The sequence below is a fragment of the Lutjanus erythropterus genome, chromosome 21 (assembly GCF_056507025.1).
Source record: "Lutjanus erythropterus isolate fLutEry1 chromosome 21, fLutEry1.hap2, whole genome shotgun sequence".
NCBI lineage: Eukaryota > Metazoa > Chordata > Actinopteri > Lutjaniformes > Lutjanidae > Lutjanus > Lutjanus erythropterus.
Genome location: NC_139337.1, coordinates 29,799,822 through 29,815,891, shown reverse-complemented (window position 1 = coordinate 29,815,891; position 16,070 = coordinate 29,799,822). Strand labels below are relative to the sequence as shown.

At 40.3% G+C, this 16,070-nt stretch overlaps 1 protein-coding gene across 5 annotated transcripts; it reads right to left on the bottom strand.

Annotated features, from left to right (window-relative positions):
* Window positions 1-960: 960 nt before the first annotated feature.
* On the bottom strand, window positions 961-15,569 carry kbtbd2 (kelch repeat and BTB (POZ) domain containing 2). 5 transcript variants are annotated; one of them, XM_084747803.1, is made up of 5 exons: window positions 15,392-15,569; window positions 13,458-13,548; window positions 9,757-10,349; window positions 4,029-4,194; window positions 961-2,869 (listed from the first exon to the last, which is right to left on the bottom strand). In XM_084747803.1, the coding sequence occupies exons 3-5, from the start codon at window positions 9,927-9,929 to the stop codon at window positions 1,310-1,312; spliced, it is 1,899 nt and encodes a 632-aa protein (XP_084603929.1). In that variant the 5' UTR covers window positions 9,930-10,349; window positions 13,458-13,548; window positions 15,392-15,569; the 3' UTR covers window positions 961-1,309. The 5 variants fall into 5 exon arrangements, with proteins under 5 accessions (XP_084603929.1, XP_084603928.1, XP_084566437.1 ...); XM_084747802.1 differs by having other exon boundaries at window positions 13,483-13,548; XM_084710311.1 differs by lacking the exon at window positions 13,458-13,548 and having other exon boundaries at window positions 15,333-15,569.
* Window positions 15,570-16,070: the final 501 nt, after the last annotated feature.

Below are 16,070 nucleotides of genomic sequence, written 5' to 3'. Positions count from 1 at the left end.
TGAGATCAAATTTCCCTCCTAGGATGATAAAGACTATTTAGAAGAGTATTTGGGCCTGACATAAAAAAATGTCTTTTTGATTTTGCATTTTGAAAATCAAGTCCATCTTTCTGTATTCGTGCCAGGCATAAGTAAAATTAAATATTCTTCTAATACTTTCTGCAACTTGAGAATAAAGTTTAAATGCTGAGAATATTTAGAAATGTTGAAAAAAACTGAAATGTAGAAAAAAGGTTGAAATTTTGGGAATAAAGCTGAAAGTTTGTATTTTTCAACTTTTTCCTCGACACTTCAACTTTATTCTCAAAATGCAAAAAAAAGATAAAACAAACTTCCTCCGATTTATTTTTCCTTGTGCCTGACACTAATATTTAAAATGTGACTTTATCCTTTACATTTCAAGAATAAAATCATCATCTTCCTCTCTGAGAATGTCGAGAATTAAGTCAAAAATTGAGAATAAAGTCAAGGAAAAGGAAAAATAGATTAGAGGAATAATTTTTTTCTTTCCATTTTTAAAAAACATGCATCAGAACTTCTCAAACCACTCGTACTGCATTATATTAGACATTTTTCGTGAAATCACCTCGTCGCAGCACCAAGGCTTCCAGAAATCAGAACATTTACTTAAAAAGAAGAGGAGTGGTTGAAGAAGTTTGTTTTTCCTTTGGAATACACTTTTAATCAAAGCTAATTTTTTGTTTTTCAGAGCCTCCTTCTCGAGCCTGCAGGGCGTTTTTGATGCTCTGATGACAGATTTTCAGTGGCGTTTTTTCCTTTAACAGAGGTGAGAGAAGAGAAAAGGAAGAGGAGGAAGAGGAGGAGGAGAGTGGGGAAGAGAGGGAAGCCACAATCGGAGGTGGTGGTTGGGGGGGCTGGGGGATTTTGGTACAGTTGCCATTGTCATTCCAAGAAGGTTTACCAGTTAAGTGCATCATCACCCTCATCATCATCATCACAAAAATCAGTTGACGTTTAGATTATCACATTGTAGAAACAGTATGACAGACTTGTAATAATATCTAACAGATGTCACAACTGACAAAATAAGAAGAAAAAAAAACAGAACTTTTCAGATTACTAGTATTTTTGAGGGGCATCTTTTTCTCTCCAAGCTCATTTCAGGCCGCGTCGTTCGTCAGCAACAGCTGGAGCGAACGCACGCCGTTTAAGTCCAGACATCCCTCCACAACACAGATAACGTCAAACCCTTTCATTATCTCAGATCTGATGTGATCGGCCCCCCCGTCATGTTCATCCCTCAGCGGCGCAGGTTCAGTCAGCGAGGTAGGGGAGCGGAGCGCAAGAGCTATACGTGAGGGAGGGTCACCAGCTCCCCGTCCACCTCAAACTCCTCGGCTCCGTCGGGGGAGAAGAGGTAGGTTGGGGGTTTCCAGGGGGACTCCTCCAGGCAGGAGGGGTACAGCTTCCCCACCGCACAGCGGAAGTCCTTCCCCAGGTCCCAGAGCACGCGTTCGGACACGGGCTGCCGCAGGTACCAGCGGTCCAGCTCCATGTCGTACTGATAAATGGCGTACTTGGCGCGCTCGTTCATGTGGGTTTCTCGCATGAAGATGCACAGTGAGTTGAGCAGCACCACCGCCCGCACGCACGGGTCCGAGTAACGCTTGGCGGGGATGTTGGCGGCCAGGCGCCACTCGTTCTTGTTGACATCGTAGATCTCCACGGTGACGGAGGAGCCGTCGATGGTGCTGGTGGGCAGGCGGATGCCGGAGTTGCTGACCACGTGGAGGCCGCCGATGTAGAAAATGAGGTCACCGAAGGCAGCTGCGGAGGCGAAACAGCGGCTTGTCTTGCGCATGGCCATCTCCACCCAGGTGTCTGCGCGGGGGAAGTAGCAGTACATCAGGTCGTGCGTCATCACGTAGATGCAGTCATGTGCCACCACAGAGGTGCTCCAGTTCCAGGCGAAGGGCAGCGGGCTCATCATGCTCCACTCGTCCTTCTCGCAGTCATAGCGCTCCACCGTGCGCTTGTTCAGCTCTCCTCCGACATTATCGCCCCCGATTGCATAGATGTAGCCCTCGCAGTAGACCAGCGAGGGCTTGATTCGGGCGCACAGCATGGGGGTTTTAGGTACCCACGCATTCTGCTGGGCGTCAAACCAAAAGAAGCTATCCACCGAGTGGAAGACGGCCTGTAACTTCCCACTCTTACCGTGGTTGGTGATAGTGTTTTTGAGGGGGATCTGTCCGCCGGCGATGAAGACATCGTTGTCAGGGGTAACGAGGGTCCCCACCTTCTGCAGGTCTCCTGGGGGGTTGCTGAGCTTGTAGACTTTCTCCGCCTGCGGGCTGTAACACACTATCGTATAAGGCAAGGACCCCGCCATCACGTAACCCTGGTGCTGCGTTTCTGACATGGCCTCCATGAAGATGAGCATCTCCTCCTTCGTCATGCCTAACCGCGGCTTGAAGAACTTGGGCATGGACTTGTAGAGACCCTGCACCACCACGGACTTGTCGTTGGGCGGCAGACCCTGGAACCAGGCGCGCTGCGTCACTTCAGACAGCGCGTCGATGCGGATCTGACTGAGCACGGACGACAGGTGCTGCGAGCGGGCCTCCATGTTGTACTCCAACCACAGCATTGCGGCCTCGCGCACCGTCTCCTCCTTCTCCACGTTGAGGTTGTCGCTGCTCAGGACGTCTATCAACAGCTCGTGGGACAGCTGCAGGAAGGCCTCCTGCCGGTACACCACCGGGAACTTGTGCTCCACCATGCGCTTGGCGCTCTGCTTTAGCTCGCTACAACTGAACAGGTCGCCGATGCTCAGCATGCGGACGCAGTTCTCAGCGTTTATCTTCTTCACCAGATAGTCTCTGCACTGCAGCAAGACGTCCTCCACCTGAGTGAGGACAGAGGACAAGAGAGGACAGTTAGAGGTCTGACTCTTTGCATCAACGGGCAGAGATACAACGTCAACATCAGTGTGCAGATATTTTTGTAGATTTAAATGAAGACCGCAATTTAAAGGTAAATAACTAAATTTTGACTTCTTAGTAGCCAAATGACCAGAAGACAATCTTACCAGTTTTACTGCAAGTTTACTTCGTTTTTTTTCATAAACACTCTTATACAAAGTTACTATTAGGACATCCTTGATAAAAGTATTAGAGCTGCAACGATAAATCAAGTAATTGTCAACTATTAAATCAATCAGTAACTTTTTTGACAAGAGATCAATCGATCTGAGTAATTTTTGAACAAAACAAAAGTCTGATTATAGACTCTCAAATGTTAATATTTTCTGCTTTCTTTACTTTTCTATGATAGTAAACTGAATAAATTTGGGTTGTGGATGTTTAAGAGACCAATCGTGAAACTAATCAACAATGAAAATAAGTGTTGCTGCCTAAAAAAAAAAGACTTTAAGTAAAAAAGAAAATCTAAGGATGTACCGAATGTCATTTTCTACAAATTAGATGCTTCTATCGAGGTTTCTGAATGAAGCTCTGAATGTCTTGTATTCATATTTTATGCCGTCACAACCCGAAAAAATGTTTTAACAACAAAGTCACTAAATTAAATGCTATAATTATATATACTAGATTTAACTAGAATAAATAGACATGCAAAAAAAGCTGCAAAGCGTTCAAATGTTGATTTAGTATTTGAATGTAAACTTTATGAACAAAGCTTCAAAATATTGATTAAAAAATAAAATCACACTCAATGATAAGGCAGTTACTCTTCTGCTCTACTAAAGACATAAATCTTCAAAAGAATGGACCATAAATATAGTTTCATTTTTTAAAGGTTCAGTAAATCGCAGTTTTTAAATCAAATATTACTCAGTCATTTCCTGGGGTCTATTTTCAGCGGTGGATTAATAAATACTCAGCTCTCTGTTGATTATTTCCAGCAGCAGTTTTTAAGACAACAATGGGGCTCTGTGGCACAGAGAGCTAAAATATATCAATCAATTCATTGTTGGTCTCTTCATGGGACTTTCTGATGATACAAAGTCCTTGAAGGAGGACAGGAGGACTCGAAGTGTCACTGACCTGTAGGAAGCAGGCGGTCTCGTAGAGCGGCTCCACGGTGCTGTCGCTGATGGCCAGGTTTCCCGTGTAGGCGTAGGTGATGATGATCTGTAGGGTGGCCGGGTCCACGTTCCTCAGGTGGACATGAGTCTGCTTGCTCTCACTGAGGCCGCTCATGAACATCGCCCTGCAGGGACGAAAACAACAACAACAACAAAGACAAAGACATCAGTCAACAAATCAACACAGCAGGAAGTGAAAGACAAGATCTCACACTGATTAAGATTCAATGTGTCCAGAAAGATAAGAGATTTTATCAGCTGCTGCAACAACACAAAGACGGCTTGTGTCAGAGGAGTTCGAGGAGTGCAGTGCAGTTTTCTAGTTTTTTTTGTTTTTATAATACGTCAAAAAAATGTGTCCAGCAAACAGTCCCAAAGACTCTTCATCTGCAACCAGAAATGACAAAGCAGCAAATCCTTATGTATAAGAAGCTGGATCCAGCAAATATTTGACATTTTTGCTGGAAAAAAAGACAGAAATGATTAGTCAGTAATCAATTTCTTTTCAATCAACTAATTGCTGCAGCTCTAACATACACACACACTTTGTGAAGGTAATTAACTCCCAGTCCTCTAGACGTTCTGGTCTCTATAAACAGATGGACGAATGGCTCCTGCTAAATTTCCTGGATATTTTTATTTAACTGTATTTAGTTTTGTACGTAACTGAAATGGATTTCCAAACTTTGTTTCAGTTTTTAGTGGATGATTTGATTTGATTATTGATTTATTCTAAACTTTTTTTAAAGAAAAAAAGTCCAAATTGTCAGTTTTCAGGCTCTCAAATGTGAATATTTTCTAGTTTCTTCACTTCAGTAAACTGAATATCTTGGGTTGCGGACAAAACAAGACATTTCAGAATGTCATCTTGGAAACAGTGAGACATTTAAACCAGTGCTTTAATTTCAAACTGTAGATGAAAAAAGAAACGAAAAACATTTTCTATTTAATTCCCAGCTTGTTCCTTCTTCTCTACAAATATCTGAAGACTCTTTTCTCATAAACAAAGACCTGATTTCAGAACAAACCCATAAAAACAGGTCAACGTTTTAGTCCTCGGTGGGTGATAAAACTCCAAACTCAGTCTTGCAGAAAGTTTTTTTTTTTCTTCTTTTAAATAAACAGAGCCTCCTAATGACAGTTGGCCTCTCGCCAAAGTGGCTGTAAAAACAGACAAAGTTACCGAACAGAATCAGGGGACCCGCAACTGGCTGCTGCTGGATTTCATTACCCAAGTCCTCCGAAAAGCAAAATACCAACGTCAACTGAATGTTAATGAACTGGTCTAAAGCTGAGTGGACCTGTATTAGTCCTGATTTAGTGACATTACAGCAGATATGATTTTTTTGACATTAGAATATTATGATGCATTCGAGGTCTCATTTTAAAAAACCACTAGCATCAATCATTTGTATTACTGATCAAATTGCTGAATATTTTCTAAATTAATTGATTAACTGGTCAGTAAAATGTAAGGAACAAGGTACCCAATACCCTTAAGATATTAAAGTTTCTACCACAGAAGAAGAAAAACAGGAAATAGTTACTTTTGAGAAGTTTGTACCCAGTGAATTTTTGGCTGTTTTGCTTAAATAATTACTTTAAAAGATCAATTATCGATCTCTGGTGTCAATCAACGAATTAGTGCTGCAACAATTAATTGTTTAATCGATTATTATTTAACTATTTAATTAATCTCCAACTATTTTGGACAAACACAGGCTACTGCACTGAAATAATATTAGTAATATTTTGGTCATTTAATGGCATATTAGTTTGTTTATTTCTTGTTGATTTTGCATGTTAAATAATATTAAGAGTGAAAGGAGTTAAATGACACAGCACCTGCCTGGCCATCATTTCTATAAAACTGATGATTTTAGAAACAGTTTATCAGGTTCAGTACTGTGGCATCGTTCATTCATACTGTTACTGACTGAAAACTGTCATTTACTTTTGTCCAGATTATAACATCACAGCACACGATAGTTGAAGTGTTGTTGGTCTCAAAGAGCAGGACTGAATCCCTCTGGTTTATTTGGAGCAGATGTTTCTGCTGACAGTTGTTGTGCACTGATTAGCGTGTCCACCAACCCAGTTTCCTAAAAGCGGAAGACAAAAAGTGACAGTGAACACCTGTCTGGTGGGCTAACGGTGCAGTCTGGCTCCAGCTGGGCTTCTCTCTCTCTCTCTCTCTCCCTGCTCTGACTCCCATGATGCTGCTGCAGCCTTGGCGAGCCGCCTACACGTCCACGTTGTCATTCATCAGAGCTCGGAGTGAGTCAGAGCCTCTTTAACCTCCTTCACCACATCAATTTCTCACATTTTGTGCATCTGTTGAACCGTTTTTGGTTTGAGCTGGTGACTTGGATTTATTCTGGTGAAGTGTTTGGTGTTAAATGTTCACTTCTGCAGTGATGTTCCTGTGCTCTCAGTAACACGTTTAACACACAGCACAAGCAACACAGAGATACGTTTTTTATATTGTTTTAGTTTAATATTAGAAAGACTACGGTCTAAACCTGCTCTGTATGAAAAGATATACTTCTGTTATGATTTGGCACTTCATTAATAAAATAAACTTAACTTTCTGACTGAGTTTCTGTTGATGGCGTCGTCTACTTTTGAATTTTCAGTCATCATCCCTGCACATGCCAACTATGTTATTCTTCTGTTTTCTTTCTATGAACATCCTCAAATTAGGGAATTTTGATATCAATTAATCTGACGATTATTTTCACAATTAATCAATTAATATATGAGAAACGTTCATCACAATTTCCCAGAGCCCAAAGTAACGTCATAAATGAGAAAGAAAAGCAGCAAATCCTCACATTTGAGAAGCTGGACGCAGTGAATGTTTTATGTTTTTGCTTGAAAAATTGCTCAAATAATTGCTGGGAACTTGTGACAGGCATTTTTGACTATTTCCTCACATTTTGTAGAGAAAACAATTAGAGCTGCAACAATTAATCGATTAATCAATTAATCTGTTACCATTCTGATTACTGATTAATTGCTTTGAGATATTTTTATGGAAAAAAAAAGCTCAAAGTCAGCTTAAATGTGAAACTTTTCTGGTTTCTTTCTCCTTCATGACAATAATCTGAATAAGGACGTCATCTTGACCTTTTGGAGAAACAATTGACTTTTGACTTTTCTTACACATTTTATAGACCAAACAACTAATTGATAAATCAAGAAAATATCTGACAGAATTAACTGATGATTTGTTAGTTGCAGCACTTATTGAATCAATTTGGAGATGTTGCACTGGGTTTTTAGACGGTCTGATGAACATTTTTGAAACTTTTATGACATTTTATGGATCATGACATTTTCTGAATCATTAGAAGCAGCATTAGTAGACTCATCAATGATAAAAATATCTGTCATGTGCAACTTTATTTTTTAGCACTAATTTGTCTGCAACAAACCGTTCTGCCCTCCTGTGTGGGGGTTTTTGGGGGTGTGTGCCTGTTTGTTGCTCACAGCAGGGGCTTAACCTGACAGGCTGTATTACGCAACCCTGCAGGCATACCCCTGCACCCCCCTCCCTCTGTTCTCCCCTCTTTCTTCCCTGTTCTCTCCATCTCTCACCAAGACCTACGTGACCAGACTTTCCCCTCCAAATACGAGCCCTCTCCTCAGCCTCCCCCGCCCTACTCTCCCCTGAAGTGAGGAGAAGAGGAGGTAAAGGAGAGGCAGCAGACAGAGAGGAGAGAGGGAAGGAGTAGCAGCTAGGAGGAAGCGCTGCGACACCCCTGAACCCGAGAGGGGAAATGCTTTGCATGTTCGCACCAGATAACGAGTGCGTGGGAAACAGTGGGGAATATCGCAGAGAGGTGGGTGCCAGAGAGGCATCAAGTTGTCGGGACCTTTGCTTGGAATGCGTGTGTGAGATGCAGTGAGAGAAGGGGGGGAGAGACGGAGGGAGGAAGGGAGTGAGACAGGGTGTTCAAATGCAGCATGAGCTCCTGTCATGTACAGATGGACTATTCCCAGAGCCAACGCTGCTGCTCTGTCATATCCACCGCAGTGCACACACTTCATTATGCAATGTTGTGCGTACAAATGAGGCCTCCCCGGGGTCTTGAGGGATACGTCTGAAACTGTGGGTTAGAGGTCGCTTCATTTATTCCACGTAGAAACATATCGCACAGAATAAGTGGTGCAGAGGGCGACTCGAGCCACGGCTTTCAAGGAAACACCATCCTCTCTGTTTCCATGTATAGAGAGGGGAACACTTGCTCTATGACGCGGTGCATTATTAATTGTAACTGTAGGAGGCGAGCACTTACAGACATAACAAGAGCGCAACATAATGACAGTGTACCTACACCTCGTCACAATCACACCGAGGGGAGTAATCGCTGTCTTTAAACACAAAAGCCCAACGATGAGTGGTGCATAGCACTGGTACCTGGAATTCGGTACCGGTACCCAACAGTACTTTATTTTGGTACTTTACTCTCCCTGTAAAAACAAAAATGTAATTTCAACTGTAAAAAAATAAGTCCAAGCTTCTATATTTTAAAATTGTTATCAAATTAGAATAAGGCTGCAACAAACTAACTTTTCATAGTATAATTTTTTGATTAGTCAGTCTACAAGAGGGCTGAAAGTTTTTGAAAAGAGATCTAATTGCAATTATTTTGGAGGAAATAACTTTTACATAACTTTTTTAAAAGTTTGCATTGAAAAACATTTTAAAATGGTTATGGTGTGATATTTGCGAGGATCTGTATCAAACAAAGATGTTTTCTTGAGTCTGTAATATGATGAGCAGAGCCATCTCTGCACAGTATTTAACTTAAAATGGCATTTTCAGAGAATTTTCACCTTTAACAAATATTGCACCTGAGACTTTATTATTATTATTATTTTTTTAATGACCTCTCAAGCCCCACCTGCAGGGCTTTCATGACCCACCACTGGGTCACGGCCCAGACTTTGGAAATCACTGGTTTACAGTCTAATAATGTGAGTTTGTCTTGATTTCGATCAGGCTAAATATTAAGGCAGGGATATACAGCTTATAAATAATATTTTTATATCTTTAGGCTTTTCTATGATATGATATATATATATAGATAAGGGCTGGGAAATATAGGCATTGGTGCCTTCACAAAATATTAATACAATGAGATTTTCACAAATAATCATCTGTAATGTGGATATATTGATTAAGTGGGTGAAGGCAAATAATAGAGCAGCTACAAAAGTCTGAAAAGTTAAAAAAAATTACACCAATTTACTGTAAAGCAGCCTTTAAAACCAAGAAAAGAGGATACTTATATGAAGAATCGAAGACAATACATAGTCTCATATCATATCTGTATTATATCAGTCTGTTGTCCAGCATTACTGATTATCAGTGAACTGTACTAATACTGTTTAGGGGTCCTATGTTTTGGCTGTGATGCCCTTATAAATTTGTATTTATCAAAGGCAAAAGTTGTCTTACCCTAAAAATGTCTTACTTCCAGGTGTCAGACTGAAGGAATAATTGCTGTCTTTAAACACAAAAGCCCAACACTGTACGGTGCATTATTTATTGAAACTGAACGCCACACAAAACACGCTCACAATCAGCCTGCAGTCGTTAAAAACACAAACCCCCCAACATACAACATGAGTTATTCCACACCTGCAGCAGTGGGCTGACAATGGTGTGGCGCACTCACCTGAAATAGGAGCTACATGTGGCCAGGACCATCTTGTGACACGGGAACTCCGTGTCCTCCACCAGCAGCACAACGTCAGTCAGTAATTTCTGTTCGTAAAAGAACTTGAGCTGCTCCAGCAGGGAGACAGCGTAGTCCGTGTTGACCGGCCTGCGCTCACTGAGATCCGACATGGTTGCATCCCATGAATCGCGCCCCAGTTTTGAAAAGTCACACGGCCGGCAGAACCGGACTCAAGCCAACCAGGAGAAAAAATATTCGAGATTCAAGAGGACAAATGGGGGGGTGGGGAGAGGGGGGAAAGCTCTTCAACACCTCCACTGGCCTGAGTGGAGGTGTTCAACTCCTATGTGTAAAAGTTTCTGCTTTCCTCTGCTGGAGATGAGCTGAAAGATGAGATGAGAAGGTGGCGGTGGTGTGGCTACCAAGTGTCACAGTCAGGAGTCCAGAGGATCGAAGGGTCCCGGGTGAGGAAGGAGGCCGTTTCCCCTCGTGGATCTATCTGTCGTCTGAGGTGATGCAGTGAGGCACTGGGGACCGGAGGTAGAGGACGAGCACGACAACTGTCCCGACACTGCTACATCAGTGCTCGTCTGAAAAACACAGGAGAAGAACAAAAAGAACAAACATGAGTCTAAAACCCACAGAAACTCACAGGAAAGAAAATTTAACTTAATATTAAATGTTTGAACTCTCTTTATTTCTCATTTCTTTGAGCATGTCAGAGCAGCAAACATCCTGAAAACCACTCACAGTAAAATTCAAGCACCTTTCAAGCATTTTCAAGCCTTTCCAACACCATATACCAGCAATAAATTACATGTTTATATACATATATTAGGGCTGGTAACAAGTTAAACTGCAATTATGTGATTGAAACTTCGATTGTGATATGTGATATGATTCATGGGAATGATCACTTTAGCATTGCAATTTTCATTTTTACCATGAAAAACCTATTAAAGTCATGATTATGTGATATTTATTGAGGTCTGTTCCAAACAAACTTGTTTTCTTTCATCTGAGGAACAAGATTTGCAGGCCAGAGCGTCTCTGCAGCACCACAACACTTCATTATAATGCTGTTCTCTCATACATTTTTCTTTAAAAAAAAAAAAAAAAAAAAATTTGTTCAGTGACTTTGATATTGCACTTGGTCATGTTGTGATTTCAATTCATTTGTGATTAACTGTGCAGTTGTATCATAAATATTTAGAGCTGCAAATTAATCACCAACTACTCTGATAATCAATTAATTGGTTTGAATAATTTTTAAAAGAAAATAAGTCAAAATTCCTTGATTTCAGCAGCTGAAATGTTAATATTGCTTAGTTTCTTTACTCCTTTATGACAGTAAGCCAAATATCTTTGGGTTGTGAATAAAACAAGACATTTGAGGACATTTTTCACCATTTTGTGACATTTTAATGCAAATAATTATTAATCAATTAACTGAGAAAATAATCGACTGATGAAGTGAACATGACCGTTGGTTCAGCGGCCTTACATAAACACATTTAAAATAATTTTATTTCTTCATCACATTAAATCAGATGTTACTGTGCTATAAAATGATGTTTTATGATAGTATTCTGCAGTGGGGTGATAAATTTAAGGAAAACCCAACAAACTTTCATGTTTCAAAATTCAAGCACGTTTCAAATCTTTTGAAAACACCGTGTTAAAATTCAAGTGTTTAAGGATTTTCAGTACCTGTAAGAACCCTGCAAAAGGAGAAAACAGCACTAGGGATAAGTACCAAGAATCAGTACCCGACTAGTCAGTAACAAAATATCAATAAGCTCCTGGACAAATAATATTGATATCAATATTAATGTAACGTTACATAAACAGCTGACAGGGAAAAATGTTAAAAAGGCTCACTTTACTAAATCTAATGAAAATGCAGCTAAATCCAGTAACTCAGGACACAATTTCACTTAGTTCTGTAAAAACTAATAAAAGAACTGCTGAATCTTTTAACGTCATGTCCTTAATAAGGGTGAGTAGTATCAGCAAGAGTATCGATATCAATAAGCAGTATCAGCATCTATACTGGTATTGATAAAATCCTACCAATACCCATCTGTAAACAGCACTATCATCTATCTCCACCTCACCCTCCCTTCATCCCTCGCTTCTAGAAACTGCACTGACAGCCTGACAGTTGGCAACAAGACAGTCTGAATGCAAGAGGGCAACTGCCTCTGGGCAGCGACTGTTGTACAAGGACTGCAATTATCTGTCGATTGACCGTACATAAAACGTTAGACAGCATCTGAATTAAATGGTTTCATAGTGCTGCTGACTGAAAGGGTACTTCATTGATAGTGTGGTTTACGTGCTACGCTGCAGAGAGATGACCCGACTTCACACTATGGCACAACGGAGTTTCCCCCTCAGTGAGGACATCGTGATCTTAGTCTCACTGCAAGAATACAGTATGGGTTTCAGTCTTCTTCGCCTTAAGATGCTTTTGGGAAAGTGGGAGCAGATCTTTCTGTCTGCCATAATCCAGTACAGCATGTCCTATTGAATATCATTATGTACAGTCTGCAAAACTATGTGCTTCTGGTGGTTCTTTACAGGGTTACACAGAGCTCAAAATTAAGGATGTCTAATTGTCCAGGGGACAATGAAAACAAGGGCTGAAATATTAATCAAATTTTTATCAAAATCACAACATGGCCTATGTGTGTCAAAATACCATAAATTAAATATTGTTGCTGCAGAAATGTCCCGGCCTACACATCATCATATTTTACAGACTTAAGAAAATATCTTTGTTTGGTACAGATCCTTGCAAAAATTACACCTTAATGATATGTCTTAAATGAAAACGATAATAATGATTTAAAAATTAGTATTCCTTCTAATATCACAAATGACATCGCAATTGCAGTATTGCTCAAAATAATCGCGATTAGATATTTTTTCAAAATCATTCAGCCCTTATAAAAATAGCAACCGGGACACAGATATACAGTATATAAATATACAGAAACGTTTCATAAGTACATGTCGGGCAAGTGGTAAAAAAGATTTAAACAGTTTTGATAATCGAATCGATTAATGTTTACAGTAATTTTTTATGCAGAAATGTTAGATAATGCTGTTTCAAAGTGTTTGTAGGTAAATTTCCATCACTGGATACCAATCAGACACAGGTTGGCATTTCCATTGCAGTTTGTAGCAGAGATGAAATTGCAGGAAAATTTCATGATTATAGTGAAATTTTCATGGTTAACTGGAACACACACTGCAATCATTGCACCAAGTTTTATAATGATCAATTCTCAACAATTTGAAATGGCATCACCTTCCAAATATTTTATCATGTCTGGTAGGCTAACTGTTTCATCCATTATTTTTGGTCAAGAAGTTTAAGAAGACCATTTTGTAAAATGCAATAGCTGCAATATTAGGACCAAAGCACAAACTTTCAAACTTAATCCAGTTCTGTTTTTTCTCACTATCCTGTGTAGGTTATGTTGTAGAGAGATCAAGAGTAAAACTCCCTCATTAGCTTCAAGCAGCAACACCACAAATTATACTACCAATACTACTGTCTACCACAACAGTCTGCTGCAACAAAGCACTGTGGAGACTTTGTGTCAGTAGCAGGGAAATGCTAATTGATGTCAAGTGTTTTAATTATTCTGTCAAATTAATATTAATGTCAATGTTGCAACTGTCCCCACATCACACTGAACTGGTTGCCGATACCTGCGACCCCCTGAGACGGCCTGTGATCTGGTGTCATCTTCTGTTGTTAAACACACCTTGTGACACCTGTCAACATGAAATCAAGAATATCTTCAATTTCACTCCACTCTGATGTCCTCAACATGAGCAGCTAGCCGGCATTTTTAGAAAACACAGACGCCACCACCAAATTTGAAAAGCTGACACATAAGGAGAGACACCCGATAAATGGAATGGTTAACATTCGTTAGCCGTCAGGTTAGCTTCTAAGATAAGTGTTATTATCAATGAGCAGTAGGTTAAATAGCTGGCTAGCCACCTACCACACTAACGAGACTCAGTTTACAACATAGCTACACCTGCTACGTTAGCAGCAGTGCTACTTCTGAGTGTAAATGCTGATATCTGAAGAGTGTTTATAGCTGGCTAACTACATTAGCACATTACTGTTAAAGGGCTAGTTCACCAAATGAAAATTCAGTCCTTATCTACTCAGCCTCATGCCAGCTGAAGGTCGGGTTTAGTTTTTTAGTCCACGCAACATTGCTGGAGCTTCATAGGAAAACAGTTCTGCAGAATCTCCCAAACAATGGAAGCAAATGGTGACCAGGTTTCAAATGGAAAAAACGACTGGAAAATAAAATAAAATAAAATTAATAAAATGCCTCCATACAACTCGTCTGGTGTAATCCAAGTCTCCTACCATCCCAACATGCTGTTCACTTGCACACCGTCACCTAGTTCAGACAGTAGTGCACACGTCAACGTGAATCCAAGCTAAGAATCTACAGTGAAGATTTAGGTTAAAAACATAGTGAAAATTACATCTTTCGAGTCAACTTGGCATGTTGGGGCTTTGGGAGACTTGGATTACACCCGATATGCAGTATGGAGATATTTTATGTTATTTGACGTTTGAAAACTGGTCACCATTCACTTACATTATTTGGGTGACTTTCCTGTGACACTCCAGCAGTGTTTTGAGAACTAAAAAACTAAACCCGACCTTCAGTCACTATGAGGATGAGTAGATGATAACTGAATTTTCATTTTTGGGTGAACTACCCCTTTAATCATCAATCAACTTCCCACCATGTCCAAAACAAACCCCGTCTGCTATCTAAAACATGGCAAAGTAACATTAGACAGGCAGGCCTGTTGCAAAACACACAACTCGAGTCGTTTCTAGAAGGGAACCCCAGACTCGCGAAAGATCTCGCGAGAGTGATCAGTTTAACACAGACTATGATCTTTCTCTAACTTTGCGCACGTGTATTTGTCTCTAAACCTACAGAGATTTTAATCACAGCGCTGTCACATTAGAAAACATGCACAATGTGCACAATATAGAAACAACGCGTAAAAATCTCGCGATATTTTTGTAAATCAAGAGTTCCCTTCTGAGCCGCCTATGTCTCGCTGGGTTAGCTAACCCGACAAACCCTAACATCACCAGCATCCCTGAAGCTTTGTTGCTAAGTACACGTTCAACGAGGTGGCCATCGTTGTCTTTGATCAACTGATCAATACACTAATCAGCTAGCTCCGATGTTATGTTATATTGCTCAGCTCAAGTAGCGACACTTGCTTGACTGCCACCCGCGGCAAGTTAGCAACTTTAGCTTGTGTGCGCTCCACAGTTCCGGGGTAACGTAGCTGTTAGCTAACGAGGCAGCCAGTCTGTTGATGTATGCTGGCTGGTTGTTAGAAAGTCAAGTGTCTGCTACCATCAGCTTAACTGGGAACTTGTTTCAGAAAGGACACGATGGGTACAAACCTCTGCAGAGTCCAAATTAGAGAGCGGTCATGCTGCTAGCAGAAACACAGCTAAGCTAACTGCTAAAAGAGCTAAATAAACGTAAGCTAGCTACCTGAATGAGCCACTTTTCAAGTTAACCACTTCAACAACCGTAAATCCAAGCTTCCTTACAGTAGGTGTAGGCAGACTCCACGCAGTGAACCGTCGCGATGGCTTTTCTCGTCAGCAGAAAGTGCCAAGTAAGCTCCTCAAGCCGAATTTAGACATTAAACTGTTGTGTAGAAGAAGCGCTGAGCAGCGGACAACCTTTCAGCGCATCATAAGCGCCTGAAAGACCAGAGGCCAAATGAGGATACTGCGCATGCGCCCAGACAAAGCGGCCCAGGCCCAGTTAAGAAAGGAACATCGACCTCTGCTGGACAGACGGAGACATAACACCACAGAACACGACAACACAACACCACAGAACACCACAACACTTAACTTTCACATATTTCTTGAGTTATCATAAAGAACAACACAAGAGAAATGTATTAAAAAGATATGAGACATATACACTGTTAGTGCATACATAAAAAAATACAATTAAACTTAATATAATTAAATTAAATTAAGATGTGGATTTTGATCATTAGAAATCATATACAGCAATAAAAAAATATAAAATATACTGTATATAAACTATAGAAAATAAAAAATATAGAATATATTGGACATAAAATTGAATAATAGAAAATAGACTTATAGACACAATATTTTTCTATATTCCTACAAAATATATTCTGTGACATTTTCGTTCTCTGTGGCTTACAACTTCCTTTGTGCTCAAACTGACACTATTGAAGCTGAG

What these genes read in the sequence shown, in the direction of transcription:
- kbtbd2 (XM_084710311.1), bottom strand. Translation starts at nt 9,929, where the DNA reads ATGTCGGATCTCAGTGAGCGCAGGCCGGTCAACACGGACTACGCTGTC. An exon ending in ACATGTAGCTCCTATTTCAG is followed by an intron (nt 4,195 to 9,756) that starts GTGAGTGCGCCA and finishes TCGTCCCTGCAG; the next exon opens with GGCGATGTTCATGAGCGGCC. An exon ending in AGACCGCCTGCTTCCTACAG is followed by an intron (nt 2,870 to 4,028) that starts GTCAGTGACACT and finishes GTCCTCACTCAG; the next exon opens with GTGGAGGACGTCTTGCTGCA.